Consider the following 26,810-nt stretch of genomic DNA (forward strand, 5'->3'; position numbering starts at 1 on the left):
AATAATGCTGTCATTATATATATATATATATACACGCACACGTTCAAATATCAGTACTTTAATAAAGAAATTGTTTTTGAGTATCCAATAAAAGTTCCTTTATCTTTTGCGTACTACATTAAAAGACTCTTGTCTTGTGGCTTTACCAGTGAAAGGGCCAAAAAAAGGGACCGAGACCCAAGAATTTCTCTTCATCTTACAGATGTCGAAATGTACTAAAATCACACTCATATATGATTTTGTATAGAACATTTTTACTTGTAGTAGCCTGTATCTCTTTATGAGTCGGTTACATTTTCCGTCTTTTATTTGCTTTTCAAATATTTTTGCCCTTACAAGAAACAAAAAATCATCAAAATATCTGTTGTTGGCCTGTTGTGTTATTGTGAAGACCTTTCAAATTACGGATGCGTCCTTTGTTACAATTAAATACCATCCTGACCTCCTCACCCATATGAATTAGCTGTGACTTCGGGATATTAACTCATTATGTTATATATTCGTTAATTTTCTCAGATAATTGTTGATTGTCAAGGGGTAAACATAGAACTGTACCTCTTTAGGATCGATTCACATTAAAATAAGTCAATAGATTGTCAACTTAGCCCCCCCCCCCCCCCCCCCCACCCCCAAATAAATATATATTTTTTAAATAAAACATGAAAACTCAGAACCAAATGATGAAATTGATCCGTTGTTGTCTACTTTCGTCTGCAATAAGCATAGGTTCCCATTATTTATGAATATTCGGATCAAGTCAGGCACTTGTTTCTCAGTCACTTCAATATCCAGAAAATTTTGTTGGTGATAAGGCAGAAATTCTGTAAATTTTGTTGGGCACTAGGAAAGTGAAGAGAAGAATGGAATTTGCTGAAATGACTCAACGTGAAGAGGACAATTCGTATGCCATTTCATGTGATTATGTATTTATATGGAAAGCCACAAAAAATAAAATTATGAGTTACACAAAAAATAAAATTATGAGTTATTACTTAAAATATATATTTTTTTTAAAACAAAAAAAAATGATGAAAAAGATTAAAGATAGAAATTGGCTGCTTAAAGAAAGTGATTGGAGTGTTTGAAGATTAATTAATTGGATCATTAAATTAGGATAAATGTCAAATCAAAAAAATTTAGAAATCTTTATCAATTTGAGCACATATGGCTGGCATCTAAGCATTCGTGTGCATTCACGTGTGGATTCCAATTTTAATTTGTTCTTCAGTTAATACTCCACACTTTTTGTCCCATCCCACGAGAGCAAAGAAGAGAAAGTAGGGGTGGGCACGGTTCGGTTTGGTTCGGTTCGGTTCGAAATTAAGTAGAACCGATTTAAATTGGTTATTTTATAAAAAGAACCGAATAAGAACCGAACTCAAAAAGAACCGAACTCAAACGGTTCTTTTCGGTTCGATTCGGTTCGGTTCGGTTTTTTTGGTTCTGGGCTTATTGGGCCTATTTTGAATTTTCAAATTTTTAGCCCATTGGGCTTCATAAATGTAATAATTTTTTTCAACAAATTCATCCTAATTTCATTACAAATATTAATAATAAATACAAAGTATTCAAAACACATTTTATCAATAATATCTTACTAACTATTAATAAATAATTAAATAAACAATCTATATAATAAGATGCTAGTTTAAAAAAAATAAAGAAAACTTACTAATAAGCAACATCAATCAATTATCATTTACTCCTCAGCTACTTGCTGTTGTTCTTGAGATTGCATTGGCCTCAAAAATTCTTCAAGAAATTGAAATTTACGAAATTGTTTTATATTTGATTTTAGGGTTTATTTTGGGAAATAAAAATTTACGAAATTGTAACACTAACATATATATATACTCTGATTGTGTGTATGCAAGTTTATGTTAGCTATCTTACACAATCAGTTAAAAATTAACACATATTTAATTTAATAAAATTTAAAAATAATTCGATTTTTCGGTTCAGTTAAATGAACCGAATACCGAACCGACATTTCGGTTTTTTTATAAATTGTACCGTTCGGTTTTTTTTTTAAAAAAAAAACCGTACCGAATTAGAAAAAACCATCGGTTCGGTTCGGTTTTTTTAAGACTACGGTTTTTTTGCCCACCCCTAAGAGAAAGCCATCATTCCCACGAATGATAATAATAATAATAATAATAATAATAATAATAATAATAATAATAATAATAATATTATTATTATTATTATTATTATTATTATTATTATTATTATTATTATTATTATTATGTACTCCCTTCGAAAATAATATACAGTAAATTCCATTAAGAGGATCAATAGTTAGCCAATTTTCAACAAATAAAGCAGTAAAAGTTGCGTACAATCCACGGTCCGTGATGCTCTTGAATTTTATGTTTACAAGGATAAAATGCTGTGACAAGGTCTTTACAAATTTGTATTAGCTATTTACATGTATCCTAACAATATTTTATCCCAGGTTTTTCTACACGTACAGGTAGATGGGACAAATATATACTTCTAAATAATAATATTCAGTCCAAATGTTGATTGAGGGACAGCAAAAACCAAAAAATTGACCAACAAGCGCGTAGATCAACTGGCATGAGGTTGTTCTAACTTAACCAAGGTCTTCGTTTCGAGGCTTGAAAATGCATATGCGTTAAATACTTGTTGGGAGAGCTTCGCCATCCTAGTGATCCAATGTGATCTTCGGATACCAGATAGTTTAATACACAAAAAAAAATCAAAAAGTTGAACATGAACATCAAAATGGCACCTCAATATAGCTAGCCACCTTATATCTATCGATGTTCCGGCTGAATATCAGCACTGTATATATATAACGATTATTAGTAATTTCATTTCAACCAGGCTAGGCTCAGGCCGTCAGCCGCGTATGGACAGGTTGGTGATTTCAAGGAATTATTTTTCGGAGCCAACGTGTTTCCGCAAAAAATACTGAGATTTAGGGCAAATGGCTCCCAGGGTAGTCATAAGTCACAAGTCACATAAAATCATCTCACTATCTCTCCCTTTTTATCGCTATCTTTTGCTTGGGTGGAATTTCTTTTTTGTTTTTTTAAATATTCGTAATGCTTTCTGTAATTGTCTTTTCACTCACACAGTAACAGAATCCTCCTCTGCTTATTTATTAAACTCTTCCATCGGTTCTTGCCTACTTAAACCTTGTTAGCTTGCCTAGCTCTTCTCATCACATCCCCCATGCCAAGACCTTCAATAGGCTCAAAGCTAAAGCTTTTTCCTCCCCCATATGCAAACAAGTTGATCAGTTTCTTTATTATTTCTTTCTTCTTAATCGTACCACTCTTCTCCTTCCAGATTCAACAACATTTAATTTGCTTTTCTTAACTTACAATATTAATGGCTGATGCTCAAGAAAGAAAATATCAGAAAAGCTACTTTGATGTCTTAGGAATCTGCTGCTCTTCAGAGGTTCCTTTGATAGAAAATATCCTCAAATCTCTTGAAGGAGTTAAAGAAGTTTCAGTGATTGTTCCGTCAAGAACAGTCATTGTTCTTCATGATGCTCTCCTCATTTCTCAGCATCAAATTGGTAAGAAAAATTAATTACCCCTCACCCTCTTTTTTTGTTATTCTGTTTTCCATTAACAAACTTTACTTGTTTTAAAAGGAACAAAATTGTAATGGCATGGTGTCATGATATTAATGCTTTTGCCAGACTGCCTTCCCCCCCCAAAAAAAATCCTTTTTTTAAAGTTTCCATATGTGGAACAAGTTCGTGCAAGCTGATGTGTCGCTGTGGTCATTAGGTGGGACTTGGGAGCTCTATAATTTGTTGCCTTTTTGGTGGGGTGATTAACGAATTGACAGATAAATGTCGTGGTTCATAATTAAAATCTACAAAGTTTGATTAGGGAGATTTTGTTCCAGAATCCAGACTCCCTTGTAATTTTATTTTATTTCGTATGGATTCGATATATTGTAACTGAATTCCTTGCAAAACTATGAAACGTCCCAACTGAATTATTTTATTTTATTCACTATTATTCATTTATTTATTTATTTCAAGATTTTTGTCACATGATTCGTACATTTCGTCGTTGAGGTTTATTTATCTATTTTGCTTATTCTTGATTCGGGCGAGGATTTTGAGCATTTTGATGCATGCTTTTTCAGAATTCACACACCTAATCATGATTAAGTACCTGAACATTTTATTAATAAATTCGTTTAAAGATCGAGTGCCGACCCATGATGAACTGTAGGACCACCAACTTTACTAATAATGCTCTTGTCCACAATACCCATCCCCCTTATATTTTTCGATTAAAAATTTTTTTCAATTTTTAAAATTATCATTTTTGTTAATTATTACCCCTTCATTAGCCAGTGTAATTGAGCAGAATTAATTGAATAACCAATTAATCTCTTTGACAAATCTATGAGGTCTTGCCAATTAAATTAATTAGCACTCATTATTTTTTGTATCGATCGATAATCATGAAAGGTTAATTGTTCTTACTATGGTTACGGTTTTTATTTTTCCCCTTAATGACAGTCAAGGCTCTAAATCAAGCAAGATTCGAGGCAAATGTGAGAGCATATGGAGGAACAAGTTACCAGAAAAAATGGCCAAGTCCATATGCAATGGCATGTGGGGTGTTGCTTGCAATATCAATATTGAAATATGTGTATCATCCATTACGTTGGTTTGCCCTTGGAGCTGTTGCCATTGGCATCTTTCCAATTATCTTAAAAGGACTTGCCGCAATAAGAAATTTTAAGCTTGATATCAACATTCTTGTGCTTATAGCAGGTAAGTCAGATTCTTTTTTTCTCCTCTTTTCTTTTCGTTTGGGAATATTATATATCAAGAACATGGAATCTAATTTAACATTCGTTTGGTCCATTGTCAAAAACATTTCCCTTAAGTTTATAAAATAGCCAAGATTCCCTTCAATTTGTCAAAAATTCCCAACTTCGGGGATTCTTGACTATTTTAAAAAGTTGAAAAGTTATTGGTTATTTTCAAAATTTATCAAAATTTCTTTGGTAAAAGATCAAATAACAAAGTGTTTTTTAATTTATTATTAGCCGTTATCTTTAACATAATGAGACCATTCAACCAAACTCTCTCGTAAGGAAAGAAGATAAAATTTCTAATTGAATTTGAAATAATTAAAAAAATTCTCTCTCTTCAAATTTTTGTTGAACAACCCCATCAGGTTAGCTTGATGATATGGTGTGATTTTCTACTTAATTATTTTTCCTATTCTATTAGAAGGATAATTTCGACATACATACTTAGTCAGAATAGTAATAAATACTATATATAAATCGAATTTATACAAATAATCTTGACAACTGATCAATTAAATCCTTTTTAGTTCTTGTAATTTATTTTAAGATATATTTGACAATTATGGTTAGTGGTTACTTTAAGATAAGTTTTATTTAATTATTTTACCCTACTAATATAAAATGACCAAATTACCCCAAAAATTATGAGCTTTTTATCTAATACTTTAGGGATTTAATTTTATTTGATTAAATCTCTAAATTTTTTCTTTATTTATATTTTTAAAAATAATTTAGACTTATTGTAATTATTTCTTGAGAGTCGGGCGGGTTTACAAAAATTGTGGGTGGAAATATTACCAGCCGCAATTAAAATAAGTTATTAGCAGATTAGTCACTGTATTTCACAATAACTTTATTTACGTCTGTAGTTTTATGACATATATCAAATAAATCCTTGCTATTTATCTTTACTAACACAAATTTGACAGATGAACGGTAGTATCATTATTTTAAAGCCAGAACCAAGTCTCCATTAATAATTATTTACAAAAATAGATTGTAAAAGTGGTAAACATAGACCCAATTAATACATTCGAAAGCCACATAAACCCAATCAATTCTTTCCATTCCATGAATAACAAATAAATCAACTGAGTTTCCAATCTCTTTTTTCTTTTAAAATTTTTTTTTGCATTGACACAAAAGACAAAATATCAAACGCGAGAAACGTTGTGACTTGTTCGAGTGGGCTACGTGTTCATTCACTTTACAACTCAAAATTCAAAAGGTTGGAAAAGCTACATCCTTTTCTCGCCCGTTCTCCTATCCTTTTCTTCTCTTTTAAATTTCATTTGGTAGTGTCTTTTGACCATGCACTAGTCATGCATTTTGTTGCCTTGCTTTGTAATCTAGCTAAAGTAAATCCAACCAAAAACAAACAAAATCATATATGCTCATTTATACTTTTTATTAGGCGTGGACGTTCATATTTTAGGATAGACAAACATTAAAATTTAAGAATTATTATTGGTAAAAAAAATTTTAAGTGCAGATATTTGCATGTTGTAAAATTTGAACTGATGTTATGCAATGTTATTTAGTAGCTATATGTATACATTACTATATAATATCAAATCTGAACTTTATATGTCCGAACATCCTCACTGGAGAATTATTTTAATAATACATATAAATTTCATAAATTTCTCTCAACGATGAAATATGATGAAGATGCTCAACTCAAATAACTTGCACTGGCCTGAATTCAGAATATATAAGACAACGAATTAGATTAATTTTTTATGGGTTCTCTTACACGCAAAGTATATCCTTGCAACAGTGATAGGTACAATTGCCATGAACGATTATATTGAAGCTGGCATCATTGTCTTCCTCTTCACAATTGCCGAATGGCTTGAGTCCAGGGCAAGCCATAAGGTTTGCTATCAGACTGCCTTCCTCATTCAATATTTTTTCTCGCTCACAAAATTATAAAATGAATTAATTTAACGTGAGCTGTAAGGACATTTCATCACTCGAACAATAATCATCAATATCCAATTAATTCTCAGGCTACTGCTGTAATGTCATCACTGATGAGCATTGCTCCTCAAAAAGCAATAATAGCTGGAACCGGAGAAGAAGTTGATGCCGGCGAGGTGAAATTGAACACTGTTCTTGCGGTTAAGGCTGGTGAAGTTATACCGATTGATGGAATCGTTGTGGATGGGAAATGTGAAGTGGATGAGAAAACTTTAACCGGGGAGTCATATCCTGTTTCAAAGCAAAAGGGTTCCACTGTTTGGGCTGGCACAATTAATCTAAATGGTTCCATTTATTTGATTTCTCTGTTAATGCTTATCTATAAATCCAAGATGTTGAAGTTGTTATACTAAAGTGTTTGGGTTTCTTAACTTACAGGTTATATTAGTGTAGAAACTACTGCTGTAGCCGAAGATTGTGTCGTGGCTAAAATGGCAAAGCTAGTGGAAGAAGCACAAAACAGCAAATCTAGAATACAAAGATTCGTAGATAAATTTTCTCAGTATTACACTCCAGGTTAGTCAATTTTTCATCAAATTCATTTTCACAGGAGAATGGCGAAGTGTACAGAAACTTACAATTTAGCTCTTTTGGTTACTGTATTTTACAGCTGTTATATTTATATCAGCCTGTGTGGCCGTTATTCCAATCGCTCTGGGAGTTTCAAATCACAAGCAGTGGTTTCATTTAGCATTGGTTGTGTTAGTAAGTGCATGTCCTTGTGCACTAATCCTCTCCACACCTGTTGTTACTTACTGTGCCCTTACAAAGGCTGCAACTTCTGGTCTTCTAATCAAAGGAGGAGACTATCTTCAAACTCTTGCAAAAGTCAGGTTCATGGCTTTTGACAAGACCGGAACAATCACAAGGGGTGAATTTGTTATGTCCGAGTTTCAACCACTATCTGAAGATATAAACTTAAACACTTTGCTTTACTGGTAAGAACCGTCACAGGTTTTCATATTTTCAATTATTAGGGACGAAAGTTTTGCAATAAAGTTATACTAATTACTGAAAGTTTTTGAAGGGTTTCGAGCATTGAGAGTAAGTCAAGCCATCCGATGTCAGCTGCACTTGTTGAGTACGGGAGGTCGCTTTCCATTGAGCCGAAGCCCGAAGATGTAGAAGATTATCAAAATTTTCCTGGAGAAGGAATATATGGGAAAATTGGTGGGGAAGAAATTTACATTGGAAACAGAAAAATTGCACAGAGAGCTGGCTGTGGCACAGGTTTTAGCCTTCGCTTTCCTAACCTTTCTTGTTGAATAAGAAGCCTCTAATTTCCAAATCCATTGTTCTCATTCAACTAATTTCCAAATCCATTGTTCTCATTCTATGTAATTCCTTTTATTAGCTATGCATTCATTATGCTTTATTGCTCTTGACCGTATATTGTTCTTTTGGCATGTAGTTCCATCTGTAGATGGACCTAAAATGAAAGGAAACACCATTGGATACATATTCTTAGGAGCATCCCCTGTTGGAATTTTCTGTCTTTCTGATGCCTGTCGAACTGGGGCTGCAGAGGCAGTCAATCAGCTGAAGTCACTAGGCATCAGAACTGCTATGCTTACTGGAGATAATCAAGCAGCAGCTATGCAGGCACAAGAGCAGGTTCACTTCAAGTCTTGTGCTTTTTCCGTTTGACAGCATTAGCATCAGTTACTTAGAACTGCTGCACTTTTGTGCTTTTGAAAAATTTAATGAACCTTAGGTAACAAGACAAGCAAAAATATGTTAATGTTGCAGCTAGGTAATGCTCTCAATGTAGTCCATTCAGAACTTCTACCGGAAGATAAGGCAAAAATCATCAATCAGTTTAAGCAAGAAGGAAAAACTGCAATGATTGGAGATGGAATAAATGATGCTCCAGCATTGGCTACAGCTGACATTGGTATATCAATGGGAATTTCAGGTTCTGCACTTGCAACTGAGACGGGACAAGTCATTCTAATGTCAAATGACATAAGAAAAGTACCTGAAGCCATCCGACTTGCAAGAAAAGCTCATTGGAAAGTGATTGAAAACATCGCTGTGTCAATTGCAACTAAGGCTGGTATCATTGCCTTGGCCTTGGGTGGTCACCCTCTTGTTTGGGCAGCTGTTCTTGCTGATGTTGGAACATGCCTGATTGTGATCCTTAATAGCATGCTACTTTTGCATGAAACACACAGTCACAGAGGTAAATGCATTAAATCTTCTTCTTCTTCATCACATACTCCCAAACATGTAAAAAAATGTTGCAACTCTAGCGGGAAGCATTGCAAATCTTCAGCTGCAAACCAAACCAGAAAGCATGAAGGAAAATGTTGCCAATCTCCAGCTGAATTTCATACTCACAGACATGGATGTAAGTCCAATCATTTCCATCCATCTGACAACCAACAGCTTTGTTGCTCTGATAGCAAAGCTCAAAACCGATGTGAACCTGAAGATTATTCTTCCCACGGATGTGATTCAAGAAGCAATGATTCGGGCTCTCGCAGCCCAAATCTATGCGGGAATAATCAGTGCTGTGCAGGCAGTGATCATGGAGCTGAAGAGGATAAGCTTTGTGATCATGAGAGCTTCAATAAAGATGATAATGATATCGAGGCACAGAACACTCATAATTGTTCAGGCTATCACAATTCAAATTTCTCCAAAAACAATACATGGCCAAATTGTTTTGGAAGAAAAGGTAACTGTGGGGAAGATCATGTAAACCATTCTGTTTCTGAAGAAATATGCCGAGAAGTGACAAATCATGAACATCAGCATTCGCACCATTGCAGTGAAAAGCATGAGAAAAACCATGTTCATGTGACGGACTCAGGATGCCATAGTTGTGGGCATCATTGCCCTGAGCCTATCCCAGTGATAAAAAAGTGCTATACAGATCACTCTGAAGGGCGTCACAACGCTGCCTATCATATGCCGTTGGGAACAGATCAAGTGGAATCATCTGTGGCGAAGAGTGCATGTATGAGTTTGGGAAAGAGAGAAAATGAAAGGTGTTGCAAGAGCTACTACATGAAGCAATGTTGCGGAGACCATGTCCATTTTGGAACTAAGTTTGGAGGAGGCTTAAGTGAAATCGTCACAGAATAGATTTTAAGTGTACCTAGCTTACATGAAATTTAAGATCGTTTTAGTTTTTATTTGTACTTACATGCCTTTTTTTGGCTGCAGAGCATTTTTGCAAATTTTGAGTAATGGAAATGGCTCAAGCCAAGGACAAAAGTTACTCAACGAAATATATGAATATGAATTAGATCCATTAACATTACAAGTGTAGTGTATATATCCCAACTAGGAAAGTGCCCGATTGTTATCCTCATACAGTGTGACAACTTCAAAAGGAATAAAGAAGAATCATCAGTCTCTAAAGGCCTGCGCTTCACGCACATATACACTAGTAGCTTCTTATAGTCTATATGTTTCATACAATTTACTTTCCCAAAAAAAAAAAAAAATTTGAGCAAGAATTTTGAAATTTTTTCATCTTAAAAAAGCACGAAGAAAAAGTTGTAAGTAAAATATTTACCATCTAAAGCTCTGTTTTGGTATTGATGTTTAGCAATTATAGTTTAAAGATATAACAGTTAAGTATTTAGTAAATAATAGTTGTAGTGGTTTAGAAGATAAGTTAATTTAATCCACCAATAATTGTAGTGGTTTAGAAGATAAATTAATTTGATCCACCACTTGTATAATAAAAAATTTATAATATCTTTACTATTTTTGTCAAAATTATTATTTAAATATCATATTTAATACACAATATGAATTTTTATTTTATAATTTACAATTTTTTTTACAATAATAATAGCTTTTCATGATACCTCAATACAAAATAGTGTCTAAATATAGTTAATTTTATACTTCAAAATAGCCATATGTTTTTAGACTTATTTGGGTTTTATCTGAGTGTGTCATAGCATGTTTGCTGGACACCGTTAGAGTCCAATGATAGGCCATTGAGACTTTACATGAGAAAGAAGAGAACCAAATGTAGCCAACAACAACTTGCCAACGTATGTGGCGCTGTGGCAGCCTTTTGCCTCGCAGCAAGCAAATGGCGCCGCCGCAAGTCATCCTTGGCTGCATTCTGCTCTCCACCTCAGTGGCGGACCGGCAAGTCATCCTTGGTCCAATAAAATCATTAAACCCCTTGTTTTTTGATTAATTTTATATAAGGATAAAGTCTTTATTTTGTTTTCATATATGTCCCTAATTCAAATACCCATATATTTTCATCAATTTTATACAACAATAGAGTTTTTATTTTATTTTCAAATATGTCCCTAATTCATTTATATATTTTTTATTTGAAATTAATTTATAAAATGATTAATTATATATTTATTGAATAGATTGAAAACATTAGGCGTCTAAAATTTTATTGCTGCTTTAATTTAATTTTAAAAATTTTAGTTGAAAAAAGTATGTAAATGTAACATAACATCGTCACTAGTATTAAAAGTATTAAAAAACATAGAGTAATAATTATTAACAATTTCATAAATTTTTATTTGAATGTTGAGATTTTATTTATTAGTTACATCAACTAAGAAGATGAGTTAAAAAGTAAAATTTGAGTATTTTGAGGAGATTTTGAAAGAAGAATCATCAGCATATGATTTTTCAAAGAGAGTCAAAGGGCCTGACAAAGAAAGAACGACACACAAATACCTTTTTACTAGATTGAGTTTAGTTTATTATTGAAACTTTTGACTAATAATATTTTTACAATTTAAAAAAAAAATGAATAGATTTTAATTGTTTAATTTATTTAAGCCTATTAATTAATATTTTTCAAACATAAAAGTTCTACTTGCAATTTTTAATTGATTATAATTACATGTATTGATTTATTCTAACTTCAAATTCTTAGTTGATTTATTAATTATTATATAATTACATATTATTATAGGTTGTAATGTCAAATTCCATATTTGAAAAATAGTATTTTTATATTTGAATTGTCTTTTGTTTTGTACTCTTTTTGTAAATTTATTCTTGTTTAAAGTATATATTTATAGGTTTTTTTTGTGTTACTCTTATTTGATATACTTCTTTCTACTAATGAATATTTGTACTCACTTTAAAATATAAAATTTTTAGTTAGTCCATGGTAATATAAAGTGCTGGGTCCACCCTGCTATCTACGCATAATTCTCGGACCAAATTAATTAACACAAGCAATATAACAAAAACTCCTCCACATCGAAGTATCAGTTTACCATAAAGGCTGTAAAATAGCTTGCAAAATTATTGACAGCTTATATATATATATATATATATAGGCAAGGAGATGCCATAAACTAATAGATGATTCTGATATATATTATTCTCAACCGACCAGCGTCTTTCTAAAAGGGACTAGCTGCTTGCCACCCAAAAGGAATAAGCAGGTACATTCCCTCAAAATCTCTGACTCTAGCAAATTCTTTAAATCGTGAATGCAACTTTTGGCTTCTATATATTAAACTACAAAGGTAGCACCATGACAGCTTATGAAGAGTGAAAACTAATCGAATTTGATTGGTTAATAAAAATGTTTGAGTCAAATAAGTGTGAGACAAAAGAGATTGGGAGCATGATCTTAATTTATTCCATATTTTTTAATGCTGCGCCAAGTTAATTTCAAAGTCAAGAAGTGATGCCTACCCTTTTTACGGCTATGGAATATGTTTCGATCTTTTTGTGTTTTCTTTAATGATTCTACAATTCACTAATATGTTAGTCGTCTCCTTTCAATCAATCGAGATTATGTGGTAAAATATTGAAAAGCTGTTGACACACACACGCAAGGGTGCGGTGAAAATAGCTGTGTGCTTGTTTACATCTAGAATTGATAACTTTGAAGAAAAGTTATTGATGTAAAATTTTATCCGGCTGGAATTGATTCTGTTTCTTAGTGGGTTAACATAATAGATAATTAGTTGTTTTTATTGAAAATTTGAAACATGAGATGAGAGGATATAAAATCTGTAAACTATATGCGAATGCGATTCCCTTAGTCCCACAATTCATGCCTCTTTCCTTTCAAAAAGTCAAAATTTTACATCAATAACTTTTCTTCAAAGTTATAATTATTTGAGAGTTTATTATTATTATTATTATTATTATTATTATTATTATTATTATTATTAAGATAAGAAATAGATAAAATTTAAATTAATTTTTTTAAATTCCTATTTTTTTTAAGATTTAAATTTAGATGTCTAGTTAAATAAACTTACTTAAAAATTATTCACTCAAGCGCTTTGGGGACAAGTGTTAACTATGTACATAAGTTACCCACATAAATTATTATTATTATTTAAGATAGGGAATGAAAAAGTTTAAATCAATTTTTTTAACTCCTATCTTTTTTAAGATTCAACTTTAAGTGAATAATTAAATAAAATTACTTAAAAATTATCCACTCAAACGCTTCTCGGACAAGTGTTAATTATGTACATAAGTTCCCCACATACAATCATAACGATAGATTGGATTAGGATTCCCCACATTTAAACCAGCCAAGGTCTTCAAGTGCATGTGGGGAAGAAGTGAACTCATGTTCTTGTTGAAGAAGCTTTATAATATTTAATTAGTGAGCAAAAGAAAAAGCCTATATATGGAACAAGAAAACCAACCTCACTGACCACACAGATGCCATAACGTTGGGCCAAAAACTTATCCAATTTTCTGTACCTTGTGAATGTGTTAAATCATGCATGCTTGTTCTTAGAATAAATTCCTTTAGACGTGCGGGACGGCATCAAGAATTGAAGAGCACGGCAACAATTTTCTCTCTTTCTCTCAATCTAGCTAGAAACTTTATTCCATTGTTCTGTACTTAATTTGCTTAATTTGGATTACTAATTTTCCCTGTCCCGGTTGAAGTGCGTTACACGTCTTTAATCTAGCTGCTAGCTAGGGTTGTGGTGACCATTTGGATATGGCGAAGACAAGAACTACAGGTTCTTTGTTGAAGAAGCTTTAGAGTATATTCGTATGCAAAAGAAAAGGCTAGAACAAGAACTCAACCAGCTCATTGGCCACATGGATGCCCTAATAGGAGTCAAAATTAGCCTTATCCTATTTTCTATCCTTGAACTTGAAATATTTGTTGATCGTGAGTCAGAACAAATACCCCACTAATAACATGTTGTATACGAAGCATGGCCACGGTCATATTGATCGCTCGCTCTCTCAGTCCCCATAAACTTAATTGCAAGGGAACTAGTAGGTCAGAACTCAGAAGTTCATCTCGTTTGCTCGGCCAAAAATTATTAATGTATAATAATAAAGTTCAAAAGCTTTTATTGAGCTAGTTGTTTTGATACCTCACGAAAAAGTCTTAAGAGGGAATTTGGGATGCAAGTAGTATGGGCAACTAATAGCATCAAACTTATTTCGGATAATAAGTTTACAAAACGCATGATGCCCCCAATAGCACATGAGACTCAAAATCCGATAAATATTCACAGTGTGTAGAAGTTTACAATCAAGTGCTACCTTATATATAGAAAGAATAACAAAGGTTGGAAATTGGTCTAGGGTTTCTTATATGAAGGGACAGGTAGAGGATCTAGAGCCAAGAATGACTTGCCGACGGCATTGACCATAATATCATACGGCAGGCCATTCTTGTCTCAACTCCGCTCTCTATCTTCTCATCTGAGACTCTCGGACACTGACAACCAACCTCAGCAATGCAGCACCAGATGATTCTTTCTATTCTCAGGTGATCTATGATACTATGTTCATCTAATGAGCTCTGCGTCACATTTTTATTTTTCCCCCATTTTTCTGACTTCTCCTCCTTGAGCCATTTTTCCGGATCCATGAACAGTACAAAATCTCTATTACAACCAACAGAGTTAAGCAATGCTGTTCTTAATGATAAGCTTATTTTAGGGTGGCATATATTTTGCAATAATCTAGTTAGAAATAATTAAAAGTTTTTTCTTGGAGCTTTGGCGTTTCTCCTTGCATTTGTACAACCTTTTATGCAAACAGTTGTAGAATTGGGGATGACACAATCTTTGGTTGGAGTGTGATTTTATGCTGTATTTATTATGCACACAATAGCGGGCTCGTCGATCCACTGTTCATGCAAGAACTGGAGCGAAGGAATAGATAGCTTGATTATCGAACAAATTAAAATAATTAATCGTGCATCAATTTTGACAAGGAGTGAGGAACCTCTCCTCATCTGCATTATCATGAAATTTTAATAATTTTGTACATAGCGTGTGCGTCTATGAAAGTTACGATCGAATTTAATGACTACTATTATAATTTTATAAAAGAAGTACCAATTGGTCAACCGGGAAGTCCCTACTTCATGAAAAATCCGTCCCAAATTATTGAAATATGCAAGATATTTCAATTACCGAAAACATCTCATGAATATCTCATTTACAACTTTGTAATTCTGTATCATTTTGCAGTAGGGATGACAATGGACTAGGTCAGGTAAGTATTTGCCATCTCCGAGCTCAGCCTGAAAAAGAAATTGAAAAGTTTGATTCCCGAGGTATGTATAATCCCAGACCGAATAAGAGGGTCCCATGAAAATTTCTATCACACATTGTTATAGGGATGACAAGGCGTCGAAATTAATGCATACGCAGCATTTGATAGCTAAATGTATTAGCTATATGTTAATTTCTTCCGGCGGTCTGGTTATCCTTCGTTCAAGTTCGCTCTCTTTGATCCTTTGTCAGACTGTACGGTTTCACTTGATTGTCTTTAAGAGTGTTTGATGATGCCAGACTCTGTATATGGAGTTGCTTGTACGAGGGGTAACCAATTGCGTGCCAAACGCCAACGAGAGGCGCCCACAGGTGCTGTTCTAACCCCAAACATCATGAGCGCTAACCATGGGTTTAAGCATTAATTAATTGGATCAATCTCTCGTGGGCTTATGATTGATTAAATACCATTCTTGAAATATGAAAGCTATTACAGATACCTGAATTCTAGAAATTGAATCCCATTTAGGCACATTTAATTTGCAGTATGGATAAAGACGGGGAGTTGCGCATGAGCTGTGTTATTTAAAATGTCAGTCAGCTATGCAATGTAATTTTCTTGCTTATTGTTTCAGGAATGAGAACGTACAAGTTCAAGAGCTTCACCCGCCTGCAAATTCGTGGACAGTCGGAGCTTTCTGTAGTCTTCAAAAGTAATTGGTACATAAAGACGTGGGTGTTCTGCATCAACAAACTCTGCTGGAGCTTCCACTGCTGCCTCCTTTGGTCCCAATAGAAATGTGGCAATCGATACTCTTATTGCTGATTCCTTGCACTGCACTCTATGCTTCACATTGAGCAACCTTCCGTTACTCCATACCTGCTGATTTTTATCAAATCACAAACAACTAACTCAAATTAATTAAGAATCTAATTGTCAATGGAAAAAAAAAATTTATACATGTGTGAAAAATACAATTTGCGCACCGTGGCAATGTCTCCAAGATTGACAAGGAGGGTGCCGGGCAAGGGATCAACAGGTACAAATGCACCAGCTCTGTCCATCACTTCGAGGCCACCAACATTTTCATCATCTTGAAGAATAGTAAGGAACCCTGAATCTGTGTGTAATTGCACTCCAGGGGAGCCTACGCTTTCTGGAGCGAAGTTGTACTTGTTTATCCTAAACTGGCAAGGCCAATCCTGGAACACACTGTCCATCAACCCCATACTCTCGGCCAATTTATGCGCCAAATCCACGGCCAACTCTTGTATTGCTTGAGCATATTTCTCTATTGTCTCTCTGGTAATTTCAAGCACAAAGAAAACGTGAGTGAATAAAACTGCAACTCGAAAATAACTTACTGTCAGTGAGGACTAAGGATACATTAAACTTACCAAATGGTTCATCATATGATTTTTTTTTTTTCAAATTTTCCAATCATGTTTTCTAGTTATATGTTAGATTTTTTGACTGATTTTTTTTTATTTTAACTTAAAAAGAAATTTTAGAAACTTTAACTCAATTTGATATAAAAAGTTGAGAATTGTTATATATTATAATCTTTTTTTTCTTTTAAACCGTTACCAATGCAAACTACTCAATGCAAAGTTAGAATTGAAATTTTAAAGACGTATTTAATATTGAAGCTGAACAACTGTAACTTAAACTATAATAATAAAATATTTGATAAACACTAATTGCTATAATTTAGAAGATAAATTCATTTGATCTACCGCTAATGTAATAAAGAACTCATGATATTTTTACTAATTTTGTGAAAGTTATATTTATTATACACTATTAATTTTTATTTTATAATTATAATTTTTTTTATAGTAACTATAACTTAAAAATTATAACATTCAATAGGAACTAAGTGAGTAAAAAATTGTAGGAGTAAACTTTTAAAGTCCGCCACTGAGACCTTGATCTAGTGGCACATTTTCATTGGGAAGGCAGCTCATGATAATAATAATAATAATGGATAAATTAAAAAGGAGATAGTTTAGTCCCTACAATATATTGAAATAATCATAGTTTTCATGATTTTCCACAGATTTTTCCTGACTTTTCACGATTTTCTAATTGAGGACATAAGTTTGTTCCCGACTTTACATCGAAATGACTATATTCTTCAGAAAAGGACTTGTGTAATCCAAATTGATGATGATAAACTCTCTGATATCAATTCTGATTCGGTGCCCACTGTTGCACGTATTACGTACTGTCAAGACGTGACTCGTTCTATTACTACTACTGAACAAAATCCGTAAAATATACGGAGCGAATAATTAAATAATTGAACAAAGTAAATAAATAAATTTTGCACACGACACGACATACCTCTGATGAGGAGAGGCATCCAGGTGAGAACAAAAGTCAGCAACAGCTTGAGAAGAAGCCATGTCGTAGAGACCCAAAGCTTCATACAGAGGATTCTTCTGGGTGGGAGCCATGTAGCCGCTGCCGGCGATCACATCGGTGTTGCGTCGTTTGATCTCGAGAGGAAGATCCAAAAGCTCCCTCACCACTTGCTTCATTTCCGCCATCAGCGTTGACGAGACCTTGTGGTTCACCACCCTGAAGCATCCCCATTCCTCGCTTGCTTCTCTCAGTTTCTTCAGCTGCTTCGGGAATTCCCCCAGATCTATCGTCGGGATCCTTCTCCTCTCCTCCATCTCACTTTTTATTTGTTTATCTGGTGAATACGTAATTTGCCCGACAAGATTGAACTACTTTTCTTATACCAATTTTGGATGTTTATGTTAAAAAGCATCATGGTCAAGACAAATGTGTCCCGGCCTGTTGACTAATGTTAACTTGGCCTGCAAAATGCATAGAATGTTAGGATGTATCCATGTACATTAATCGTGTCAAAATATTTGATCACGAACAAACCTTATATGATAGGATTCAATTATTAAATCGGTCATCATTACGTTCTTTGAAAAGGTTGTGACATGATTAAAACAACCACATGAAGGATTTGCAATTGAAAAATAGGTAATTTTGTTGACAATATTTGATTGAACAAACTCTAGTAATGATTAGCTCCAAGATAGACAAGGATGGTGCCATAAAAAATGATCGACGTACGGTTTAAAAAAAAAAAAAAAGAGGGAATTTGATTTGTACGCTTAATTTGCGTGTCTCTACACTTGGACACTTACAAACTCTTTCATCAACTTGAAACTCAAGAACATCGATTCTATGAAATGCCTCTAGTTATTATAATGCAAAGAAGCTAGTAGGGAACATGGAAGGAGACAATGTAGTATTAGTTATAATCACAAATGATTTTAATTATTTGAGTTATGTGACACACAATAAACTATACTTGAGATTGAATCTGCTTATAATTTGGATTATAATATTGAAGGTATTGAATTAACATATATAAGATTGCACGTTTCAATTCAGTTTATTACTTATGCCCCGTTGTAATACAATATTAATCGAACGGTTCAACAAACTGTCGTGCATTTACAAGAGGAATGGGAAATTAAATAAGTAAACAAATAATAAATATGGAGTATTTTTGTGAGGGGGAAGAATTGGGCTTTGTTCACGCATTTATTTATTTTATTTTTTATTTTCCCTTTTTCATATACTCATAGTTTAATTTGAATTTTAAAAATTGTTTACTTGTTTGTCTACAATCTAGGAAAAGGACACAGCTCCAATATGATGAATATAAACAAAAATGCTGAAAGTCCGGCATGTCTTGGAAAAGTTGTGGCAATTTCATCCAAGATGGACTGCCTTTCAGGAAATTATAAGCTCAGACTCTCTTGCTTTTTTATTTTTATTTTCTTGTTTTCACATTATTAACTCCCTCGACTCTATCAACGAATCATCTATGGGATCACAAAATAATTTTTCTTATAACTATTTTGTTTAATAAGTTTGGTTATTGCATGGTAATGATCATAATGTCATAACTAGAACTGTTAATTTAACATATCAAATCACAAGAGTTACTGTTGTGTCTCATAACATTCCTGACTTGTGTGATATAATAAACTATACAGTCATGCATCCAAGGACAACCTTTGTACACTAGCCAACTTCTTAAATAATCCTTTTAGCTACATTAATTAACCACATAACATAAGTAAACAAACATGATCATTAGCCAACAACAGTTACATAGTTTAAGGTATAACTTCTGTACTGCGCATACAGATGCAGATTCCATCCGAGAGTTAACCAAAATAAAACAAAATAAAAAGGTACAAGCAGTAAAGAATCTTAGGGGATTTGATTAAAGTAAAAAAAATCTATTTCGCTGTTATGATTACAGGGACAAATTAAGGAATAATATATATAAATATGATAATGCAATTGGGAAGAAGGATCCCAAGTTGGTTGGTTCACATGATGTACATCTGGATTCAAGAGTCCCTAATGGTAATTTTCTTATTTTGTTTTTCTTAGTTTTTGGATATTACATATATAATAAAGTCAAACCCCCGTTCTTTCAATAGTTTTAAATAATGAAAATGTTCATCATAACTAATTTAATCCAAAACAATAGCTTTAAACGATTTTTAATTTTTTTAGGATCGCCTATATTCTAATCCACATTATTAAGTAAGAGTTCAAGTCCCGTATGAAAAGTCTTTTTTTTTTTTTTTATAAAATTATTTAGATAAATTTGATATGTTACCGAAATTACACTGCAATAAAATTAATCATTCACTTTGAATAACCCAAACATTAGTGGGAACAAATTCTTTAAACTAATACCCGATGGAGTCGAGGAAGACTTCACATTATCATAGAAGGGCAATTCTGAAATTTAAAAGACAAGCTGAGGGTATTTTCCAAAGTTGCCGTTATCGAGGCATCTTCCAAGTCTTGCGTGGGACAAGGTTCCTTCTTTATCTTTACAGTGATTACGGTGGGCTTGCTTTTACTTTATCGACTGCCTAAATTACTCAAATACCCTCACCTCCTTACGGAATTACAAGACAGGCGCACGCAGAATCAGTGCCGCTGTCGAATGGGTCCCATCCGAAATATAAATTTTGTCTCTGAGGATTGGATGGCGTGACGTCTGTAGCGTACCGTCTGTTGATTTAACTCGGCACGTGAGAACTTATCAGATACATTATTGTGATTGTGGGTCCCACTCTGTTACTTGTTAGACGTTACCAGCAGCTTGTAAGTACACAGCGGTAAGTAAATGCGTTTCGGATGCTACATTATTTATCCTTTTTTTTTTTTAATAAAGATATTCGGATAACAATAAATAAGTTTACACAAATGAATTTATATTAATAAAGAGTCCACCAAATATCTAAATTCGTATGGCATAACGTGATTTGATGCTCTTTCAAGTTTCAATCTTGAAGCATAGCTTACAACTACAGGTGTTCGATTTCTAACTATTATTCCAACAATTTAATTTTAATAAATGTAACATTTAAGTTGTCACATGTGAAATTATAATTTATAATAAATTTATTAATACTGATGACTAAAACGACGTATCAGTCATAATTGAGCTGTCATATTTTAAAATTTTTTAAGATAATAATTGTGAATTTTAGAATTATTGATTATTATTGATGGTTTGGAATAAGTCCGTTTCAATCAAATTGGGGGGCAATAATGCAATCTACCGTAATCATTTTCAGATTTTCTTTCCTTTTAAAGAAGTCTATTGATATTCAAAGCCGAACTTCATTAATGGAGAGATTTTCAGTCTAAAAAGTCTTAAAATGCGAAAAGAATTAACTATGCAAATACAAAAATAATTTATAACTAGAGAAAAAGTTCAGTGGCAAAAACGAAATAAAACTAAACATGGAGGGCAACAAGCCAAGCGAGTCATATTCGCTGTTTGCTCATCTTATTCTCTCACTTTAGTTAGTTCTCCAACCCGAAGCTTTAATTTTGTTTTTTTTATGTTTTTTTTTCTTCTTTCACTTGCAATTTTACAATTTTTGACCGTTGCTTTTTCTCAACGTCTCTCTCTCTCATTTCCCTCTCTCTCTCTCTCTCTCTAATCGAGCTCCATTTTCTTCTCATAATCAGCTTATAATTCTCTCAGGTAATGAACGTTCTTCACTTCTTTTAATTTTCCCATTTCTTGAGAATTATTATGCCGCAAAATGCAAATGTCAATCGACATTACTGTTCATTTTTCTTTATTTTTTCCCCCTCTAATTTTCATGCCCTGGGAAGCTTGTTTTTGCTCATTCATTGCTGTTTTAGTTATGGATTTTATTTTGTTTTATTTTATTTTTATTTATTTTTGGTTAAAGAGCTGACAGAATTCCTAAAATGAAACCCAAGTTCCGATTTTTCATTTCAAGTTTGTACGTTTAGTTATGTTTCATGTAAAGCTCACATCTTTATTTGTTTCCACACTGAAATTTATTTTTCCAGATTTTTCAGAGGGGCGGTCATTTTTTTTTTCAAAAAATTTTAGCTTATAGTTAATCTGTCATTTGTCATTTTTTTGCAAATGGTAGTATTTAATGTTCATATTGTGATATGGTTTTAATTTCTTTTCCGTCTTCATGAGTACTTATTTTCTTCCTTGTGAGAATTTATTATTTCTCGAAATGGGAATTTTAAGTATTTTTTTGAAAACCATTTTTCAGTTTATTTTCTTGGATACATCTTCTATCATACTCTTCTTTCTGCTAGTACTCTAGCATCTGCGTCCTCTTTTATTTTTATTTTTATTTTCCAATGGATGATTCCATTTACAGTTATGTTGCCTCTTTTTGATACTTTAATTTCTGGTCTACATGAGGTTCAAGAGTAATATTCTCTCAGAATTTGCTTCTCATCAAAGTGTGAGAGCTCATACAATTATCTTGAGCAGGAAGAAAATGTTTCATTTTGAAGGGGTTTACGTTTTTTGTTCCTTTGTTTTTGTAGCAATTTAGTTTTATAACACTTCCAGATTTTGCCGTGTGAACTCTGCATTTTGGTATTCCTTCTTTTTTTTTCTGCTTTAAAAGCTTTATCTTCTTTTGATCACTACCTTGTAACTAAAAATAATCTTTCTACACATTGACTGTTCATTCCTTTTTTCTTTATAGGAACTTATATCTCTCTCTGTTTGCTCTTCTCTTACAATCTCTCGGTAATTTTGCTTTTTGGTGGTTATCCTTTGGTCTTGCAAATAATTATATGGTCATCATTGATGCTTTCTTTCGTGTCAGGCTTATTGTTCCAAATTGTGTGACTGTTGTTGCTTAGTGAGGGTTTGAGGGGGCTGAGTTCTCTTGATTATTTGAAAGAGAGATCAAAAGAATCTTGATTTCCATGTTCTGTTATGCAAGGCTTCTAAATGACTTGAAATTTAAGAAAGGCACCAAAAGATTTTGAAGTTCTTTCGCAAATAAATTTACCCTCAAACTTATGTCTTAGTCGTTCATCCCTGTTTGTTTGTGTTCTTGCTCTCTACATGCTTGATAATCTTTTGATATGATTTAAGTTTGTTTTTGACCGTTGTCTTTCTTGTTGAGCAGCATCACAGCTCTATGAATCTAGTGAGAAATACGAAAGAAAGCTATTGGAATTTTCATTTTGGTCTGAGCTTTAAATATTCAGAGGTAGTAAAGGTAAAGTGAAAGAAGTGAGAAATGGGATGTTCTACTTCGAAGCTGGATGATGAAGAGGCAGTTCAGCTTTGTAAAGATAGAAGGCGATTCATCAAACAGGCCGTAGAGCAAAGAACCCGATTTGCCTCTGGACATTTAGCCTATATCCAGTCCTTGAAAAGAGTTTCTGCTGCACTTAAAGAGTATGTTGAAGGAGATGAACCCCGCGAGTTCATGCTAGATTCATTTATAACCCCACCATTTACCCCAGTAAAGAAAAAGAGTTCTGGCTTCATCTCAATTTCACCAACATCCTTCTCACCAGCACAAATTCAGTCTAAACCCAATTCAACTTTGAAAGTAAATTACTTGAGGTCAACTGGGATCCCAGCAATTTCAGTGGAAGAGAGGCCTCAATCACCAGAAACAGTCCGAGTTGAAACTTATTCTCCAATTCGCCAATTTGGAACTGACGATGGATTCTTTGCAATGCCATCTCAACACAATTCAAGCATGAACCTAAATTACTTAAGGCCACGTGGGAACCCAGCAGTTTCAGTTGAAGAAAGGCCTCAATCACCAGAAGCAGTCCAAGTTGAAACTTACTCTCCAATGCACCACTTCGGAATTGAGGGGTTCTTTGCAACGCAATCGTCACCAATGAATTCTTCATTTTTCTCTTATTCCCCCAACAATAGGCCCAATATTCCTCCCCCTTCACCACAGACTTCACAATGGGATTTCTTTTGGAATCCATTTTCATCATTGGACTACTATGGCTATCCCAACCGAAGTAGTCTTGAACAAACAACCTTGGATGATGAGATCAGAGGGCTAAGGCAGGTTCGAGAAGAAGAAGGGATTCCTGACTTAGAGGAAGATGTAACTGAACAAGAAGATTCTGAGAATAAGGTACATGTAAAAGATGAAAGGGCTAAAGTTGATAAAAATTGCAGAACAGAAGAAGTTCTTGTGGAAGATGTTGGTGATGACGACGACGACGACGACAATGATGATGATGAGGAGGAGGAGGAGGGGGAAACAGATTGTGAATGCGATGCCACACATGAAATGCAAGATTTACAATCCCATGATAGGGCAAGCATAGAAGTGTCGCGAGCTCAAACAGCTGGGCAAGTTCGAGTTAGAAATCAAGAAATGGCAGTTGGTGATCAGGAAGCTAAGGAAACACCAGGTTTTACTGTCTATGTAAACCGGAGGCCAACAAGCATGGCAGAAGTGATCAAGGACCTTGAAGCTCAATTCATGGTTGTTTGCAATGCTGCCAATGAAGTTTCAGTGTTGTTAGAGGCTAGCAGAGCCCAGCACTCAGCAACATCAAATGAACTCTCAGGTTCATACTTATATTAACAGATTTATTTCATTGCAACTAGAATGAAGATTGACTTCTATGTTTGATAACTTGAGAAAAGATATCTTATTGATCTTTATGATATCTTGATTTGGTGGAAATTAAAAGTTTAAAATTGGGGATCTAGAACAGTGAAAATTCTGAAGATTTTGAATCCTTTTTATATTTTGTTTTTGCAGCCATGAAAATGTTGAATCCAGTAGCTTTGTTCCGCTCAGCTTCATCACGCTCGTCCTCATCAAGATTTTTAATCAAATCTTCAAGTTCCAGAGATGAAGGGGATGAAAGCAGTAGTGATTTCTCAGAGGAATCCTGCATGTTTTCTGGCAGCCACCAGTCAACACTGGATAGATTATATGCCTGGGAGAAGAAACTCTACGACGAAGTCAGGGTATACTTATAAACTTCAACTCACATATTACATTGGTCAGTGATTTATCAGAATTTTCTTCAGATGAATTTCTATCCGAGAATGAAAAGTTCAAGCAAAATCTACTCTCAACGAAATTTTGCATAGTAATCATGAAATTATTGAAAAATTTAACCAATTCCTTATCGTATACACTTGGATAAAAATGATTTCTCTGCTTTTGAAGTTACATCGCCCATGATTCTCATTGCAGTTAAAATATATAGTCAATAAAATTGATTTTCTCTAGACTTTCTAGCAAAGCTATGCTAATTGCTGATTATGTGTTCCCAAAAGTAAAAATGGAAAATTGATCCTTTCTTACCTTGTAATGCAGTCTGGAGAAAAGGTTCGGATTGCTTATGACAAAAAGTGTAAGCAACTCAGAAATCAAGATGTGAAAGGGGACGATCCCTCTGCTGTGGATAAAACTAGGGCAGCTATTAGAGATTTGCATACCCAGATAAAGGTTTCAATTCACTCAATTGAAGCTATCTCAAAGAGGATTGAGACTTTGAGGGATGAAGAATTGCAGCCTCAACTTGTAGAATTGATACAAGGGTATGTCACTCACACTATTTTTGTACACTCCACAACAGACTTTAAGTTACCCAGAGAAATGTCATAATGTAAAAGTCATCTGTATCATTCTCTATTCAAATACAAGTGCAGAGTGAACACAATGGTCATTCAATGCCCATTTTGCATCTAAATTGGCACTCAAAATGTCTTATTATCATCCATGCAAGAATTGAGGGCATGGATTCAAAAGATAAATATAATTAATTTTCAACTCTTATCTAATATTGAATTTAGCATTATGGAACCTAATTAGTCTAGACTCACTGACACCTTCTTCATGCTGTGAATTGTATGATCATTCGTGTTGCCTTATTTTAGCCTCTCATCCAAGTTCATTTTCAAACTTCATTTTTCCCTTTCCTTGGTAGCTTCATTCTCACATCATATCTTTCGTATAAACAGCACAAACAGTTTTGAGATTTGACTTTGTCCCCTTTCTCATATTTATATGTCAGTCTTAATGTAAATTGAAAGCATCAGCAGTTTATCTAAAGAATCAGTATCAATATGGATTAATTTTAAATATCTTGCTACTCTTCATTGCTACTATGTGGTATTTAGTTTCTACATGTTCCCAGAAATTTCTATGGCAAAACATAAATGATTACTTTCTGAACCCAAAAATCTTTGGCAGAGTTAAACTTGCTGCAGCAACTGAACTTTTGGCTTTTGTATACTATTCTGAAAACTAATGGTAATTGTGTTGCAGGTTAGCGAGGATGTGGAAAGTAATGGCTGAAAGCCATCAAATACAGAAACAGACCTTAGATGAAGCCAAGATTTTACTAGCAGGCACACCATCAAAACTTCATGCAAAGAGGCACTCTTCCATGTCAGTTATTGACCCTCACAAGCTAGCACGATCAGCTGCCAATCTTGAAACAGAGCTTAGAAATTGGCGAGCTTGTTTTGAGTCATGGATCACTTCTCAACGATCCTATATGCATGCACTAACTGGCTGGCTTCTTCGTTGCATGAGATGTGAAGCTGATATGTCAAAATTACCATTTTCTCCAAGACGGTCCAGTGGAACCCTTCCAATATTTGGACTTTGCATACAGTGGTCAAAGTTTCTTGATGGCATCCAGGAGATGCCAGTACTTGACGGATTGGACTTTTTTGCTGCTGGGATGGGGTCCCTCTATGCACAGCAACAAAGAGAGGACTCTCGTAGGACCCCAGTTGGGTCAAAGAGATTTACAACCGGATTCTCAGATGAATCTGGTGGTAATATGGAATTGGTGGAGGTTGGAGAAGTAGAAGATGTTATGACTGCAGAGAAAATGGCTGAAGTTGCCATAAGAGTACTTTGTGCTGGAATGTCAGTTGCAATGAGTTCACTGGCTGAATTTTCTATCGGTTCTGCAGACGGGTATACAGAACTTGTTAATCAGTGGGAGAATACCATGTGTTCACAAAGTTCAGGTAGGGAGAAGGCGTAACTTACGATATTTTGTTAGGTAGTTTGGTTGAAGCTGTTGTAGTAATTACGAATATGGCTATTTATGACAAGGTAGCATAGATTTATAAATGCCTCTAGTCTCCTATTGCTTTGCTACCATATTGCTCATGGGATGGTCATGAAGCTTACTTCACATATAAAAGGCATATATCAAATATT

General features: G+C 33.9%; 3 protein-coding genes and 1 non-coding gene across 6 annotated transcripts; 3 read left to right on the forward strand and 1 right to left on the reverse strand.

Moving 5' to 3' along the window:
* Positions 1-3,047: 3,047 nt before the first annotated feature.
* On the forward strand, positions 3,048-10,075 carry LOC102623242 (putative inactive cadmium/zinc-transporting ATPase HMA3). Its single transcript, XM_006474176.4, has 9 exons — positions 3,048-3,553; positions 4,520-4,777; positions 6,602-6,699; positions 6,834-7,089; positions 7,183-7,320; positions 7,415-7,742; positions 7,832-8,034; positions 8,216-8,418; positions 8,554-10,075. Exons 1-9 carry the CDS (start codon positions 3,361-3,363, stop codon positions 9,892-9,894), a joined length of 3,018 nt encoding a protein of 1,005 aa, XP_006474239.1. The 5' UTR covers positions 3,048-3,360; the 3' UTR covers positions 9,895-10,075.
* Positions 10,076-14,283: 4,208 nt separating this feature from the next.
* Positions 14,284-15,033, forward strand: MIR169A (microRNA MIR169a). Its single transcript, NR_129295.1, has one exon. It is a non-coding gene; the product is annotated as a microRNA MIR169a (primary transcript).
* Positions 15,034-15,682: 649 nt separating this feature from the next.
* LOC102622752 (2-oxoglutarate-dependent dioxygenase DAO-like) lies at positions 15,683-18,096 on the reverse strand. 2 transcript variants are annotated; one of them, XM_006474174.4, is made up of 3 exons: positions 17,605-18,096; positions 16,245-16,560; positions 15,683-16,140 (listed from the first exon to the last, which is right to left on the reverse strand). In XM_006474174.4, the coding sequence occupies exons 1-3, from the start codon at positions 17,937-17,939 to the stop codon at positions 15,889-15,891; spliced, it is 903 nt and encodes a 300-aa protein (XP_006474237.1). In that variant the 5' UTR covers positions 17,940-18,096; the 3' UTR covers positions 15,683-15,888. The 2 variants fall into 2 exon arrangements, with proteins under 2 accessions (XP_006474237.1, XP_006474238.1); XM_006474175.4 differs by having other exon boundaries at positions 15,683-16,137; positions 17,605-18,087.
* Positions 18,097-21,157: 3,061 nt separating this feature from the next.
* On the forward strand, positions 21,158-26,747 carry LOC102622049 (hypothetical protein). Of its 2 annotated transcripts, none has more exons than XM_006474171.4 (5): positions 21,158-21,319; positions 22,755-24,180; positions 24,378-24,589; positions 24,945-25,168; positions 25,899-26,747. In XM_006474171.4, exons 2-5 carry the CDS (start codon positions 22,869-22,871, stop codon positions 26,629-26,631), a joined length of 2,481 nt encoding a protein of 826 aa, XP_006474234.1. In that variant the 5' UTR covers positions 21,158-21,319; positions 22,755-22,868; the 3' UTR covers positions 26,632-26,747. The 2 variants fall into 2 exon arrangements, with proteins under 2 accessions (XP_006474234.1, XP_006474236.1); XM_006474173.4 differs by lacking the exon at positions 21,158-21,319 and adding an exon at positions 22,232-22,366.
* Positions 26,748-26,810: the final 63 nt, after the last annotated feature.

The sequence above is a fragment of the Citrus sinensis genome, chromosome 9 (assembly GCF_022201045.2).
Source record: "Citrus sinensis cultivar Valencia sweet orange chromosome 9, DVS_A1.0, whole genome shotgun sequence".
Taxonomy (NCBI): domain Eukaryota; kingdom Viridiplantae; phylum Streptophyta; class Magnoliopsida; order Sapindales; family Rutaceae; genus Citrus; species Citrus sinensis.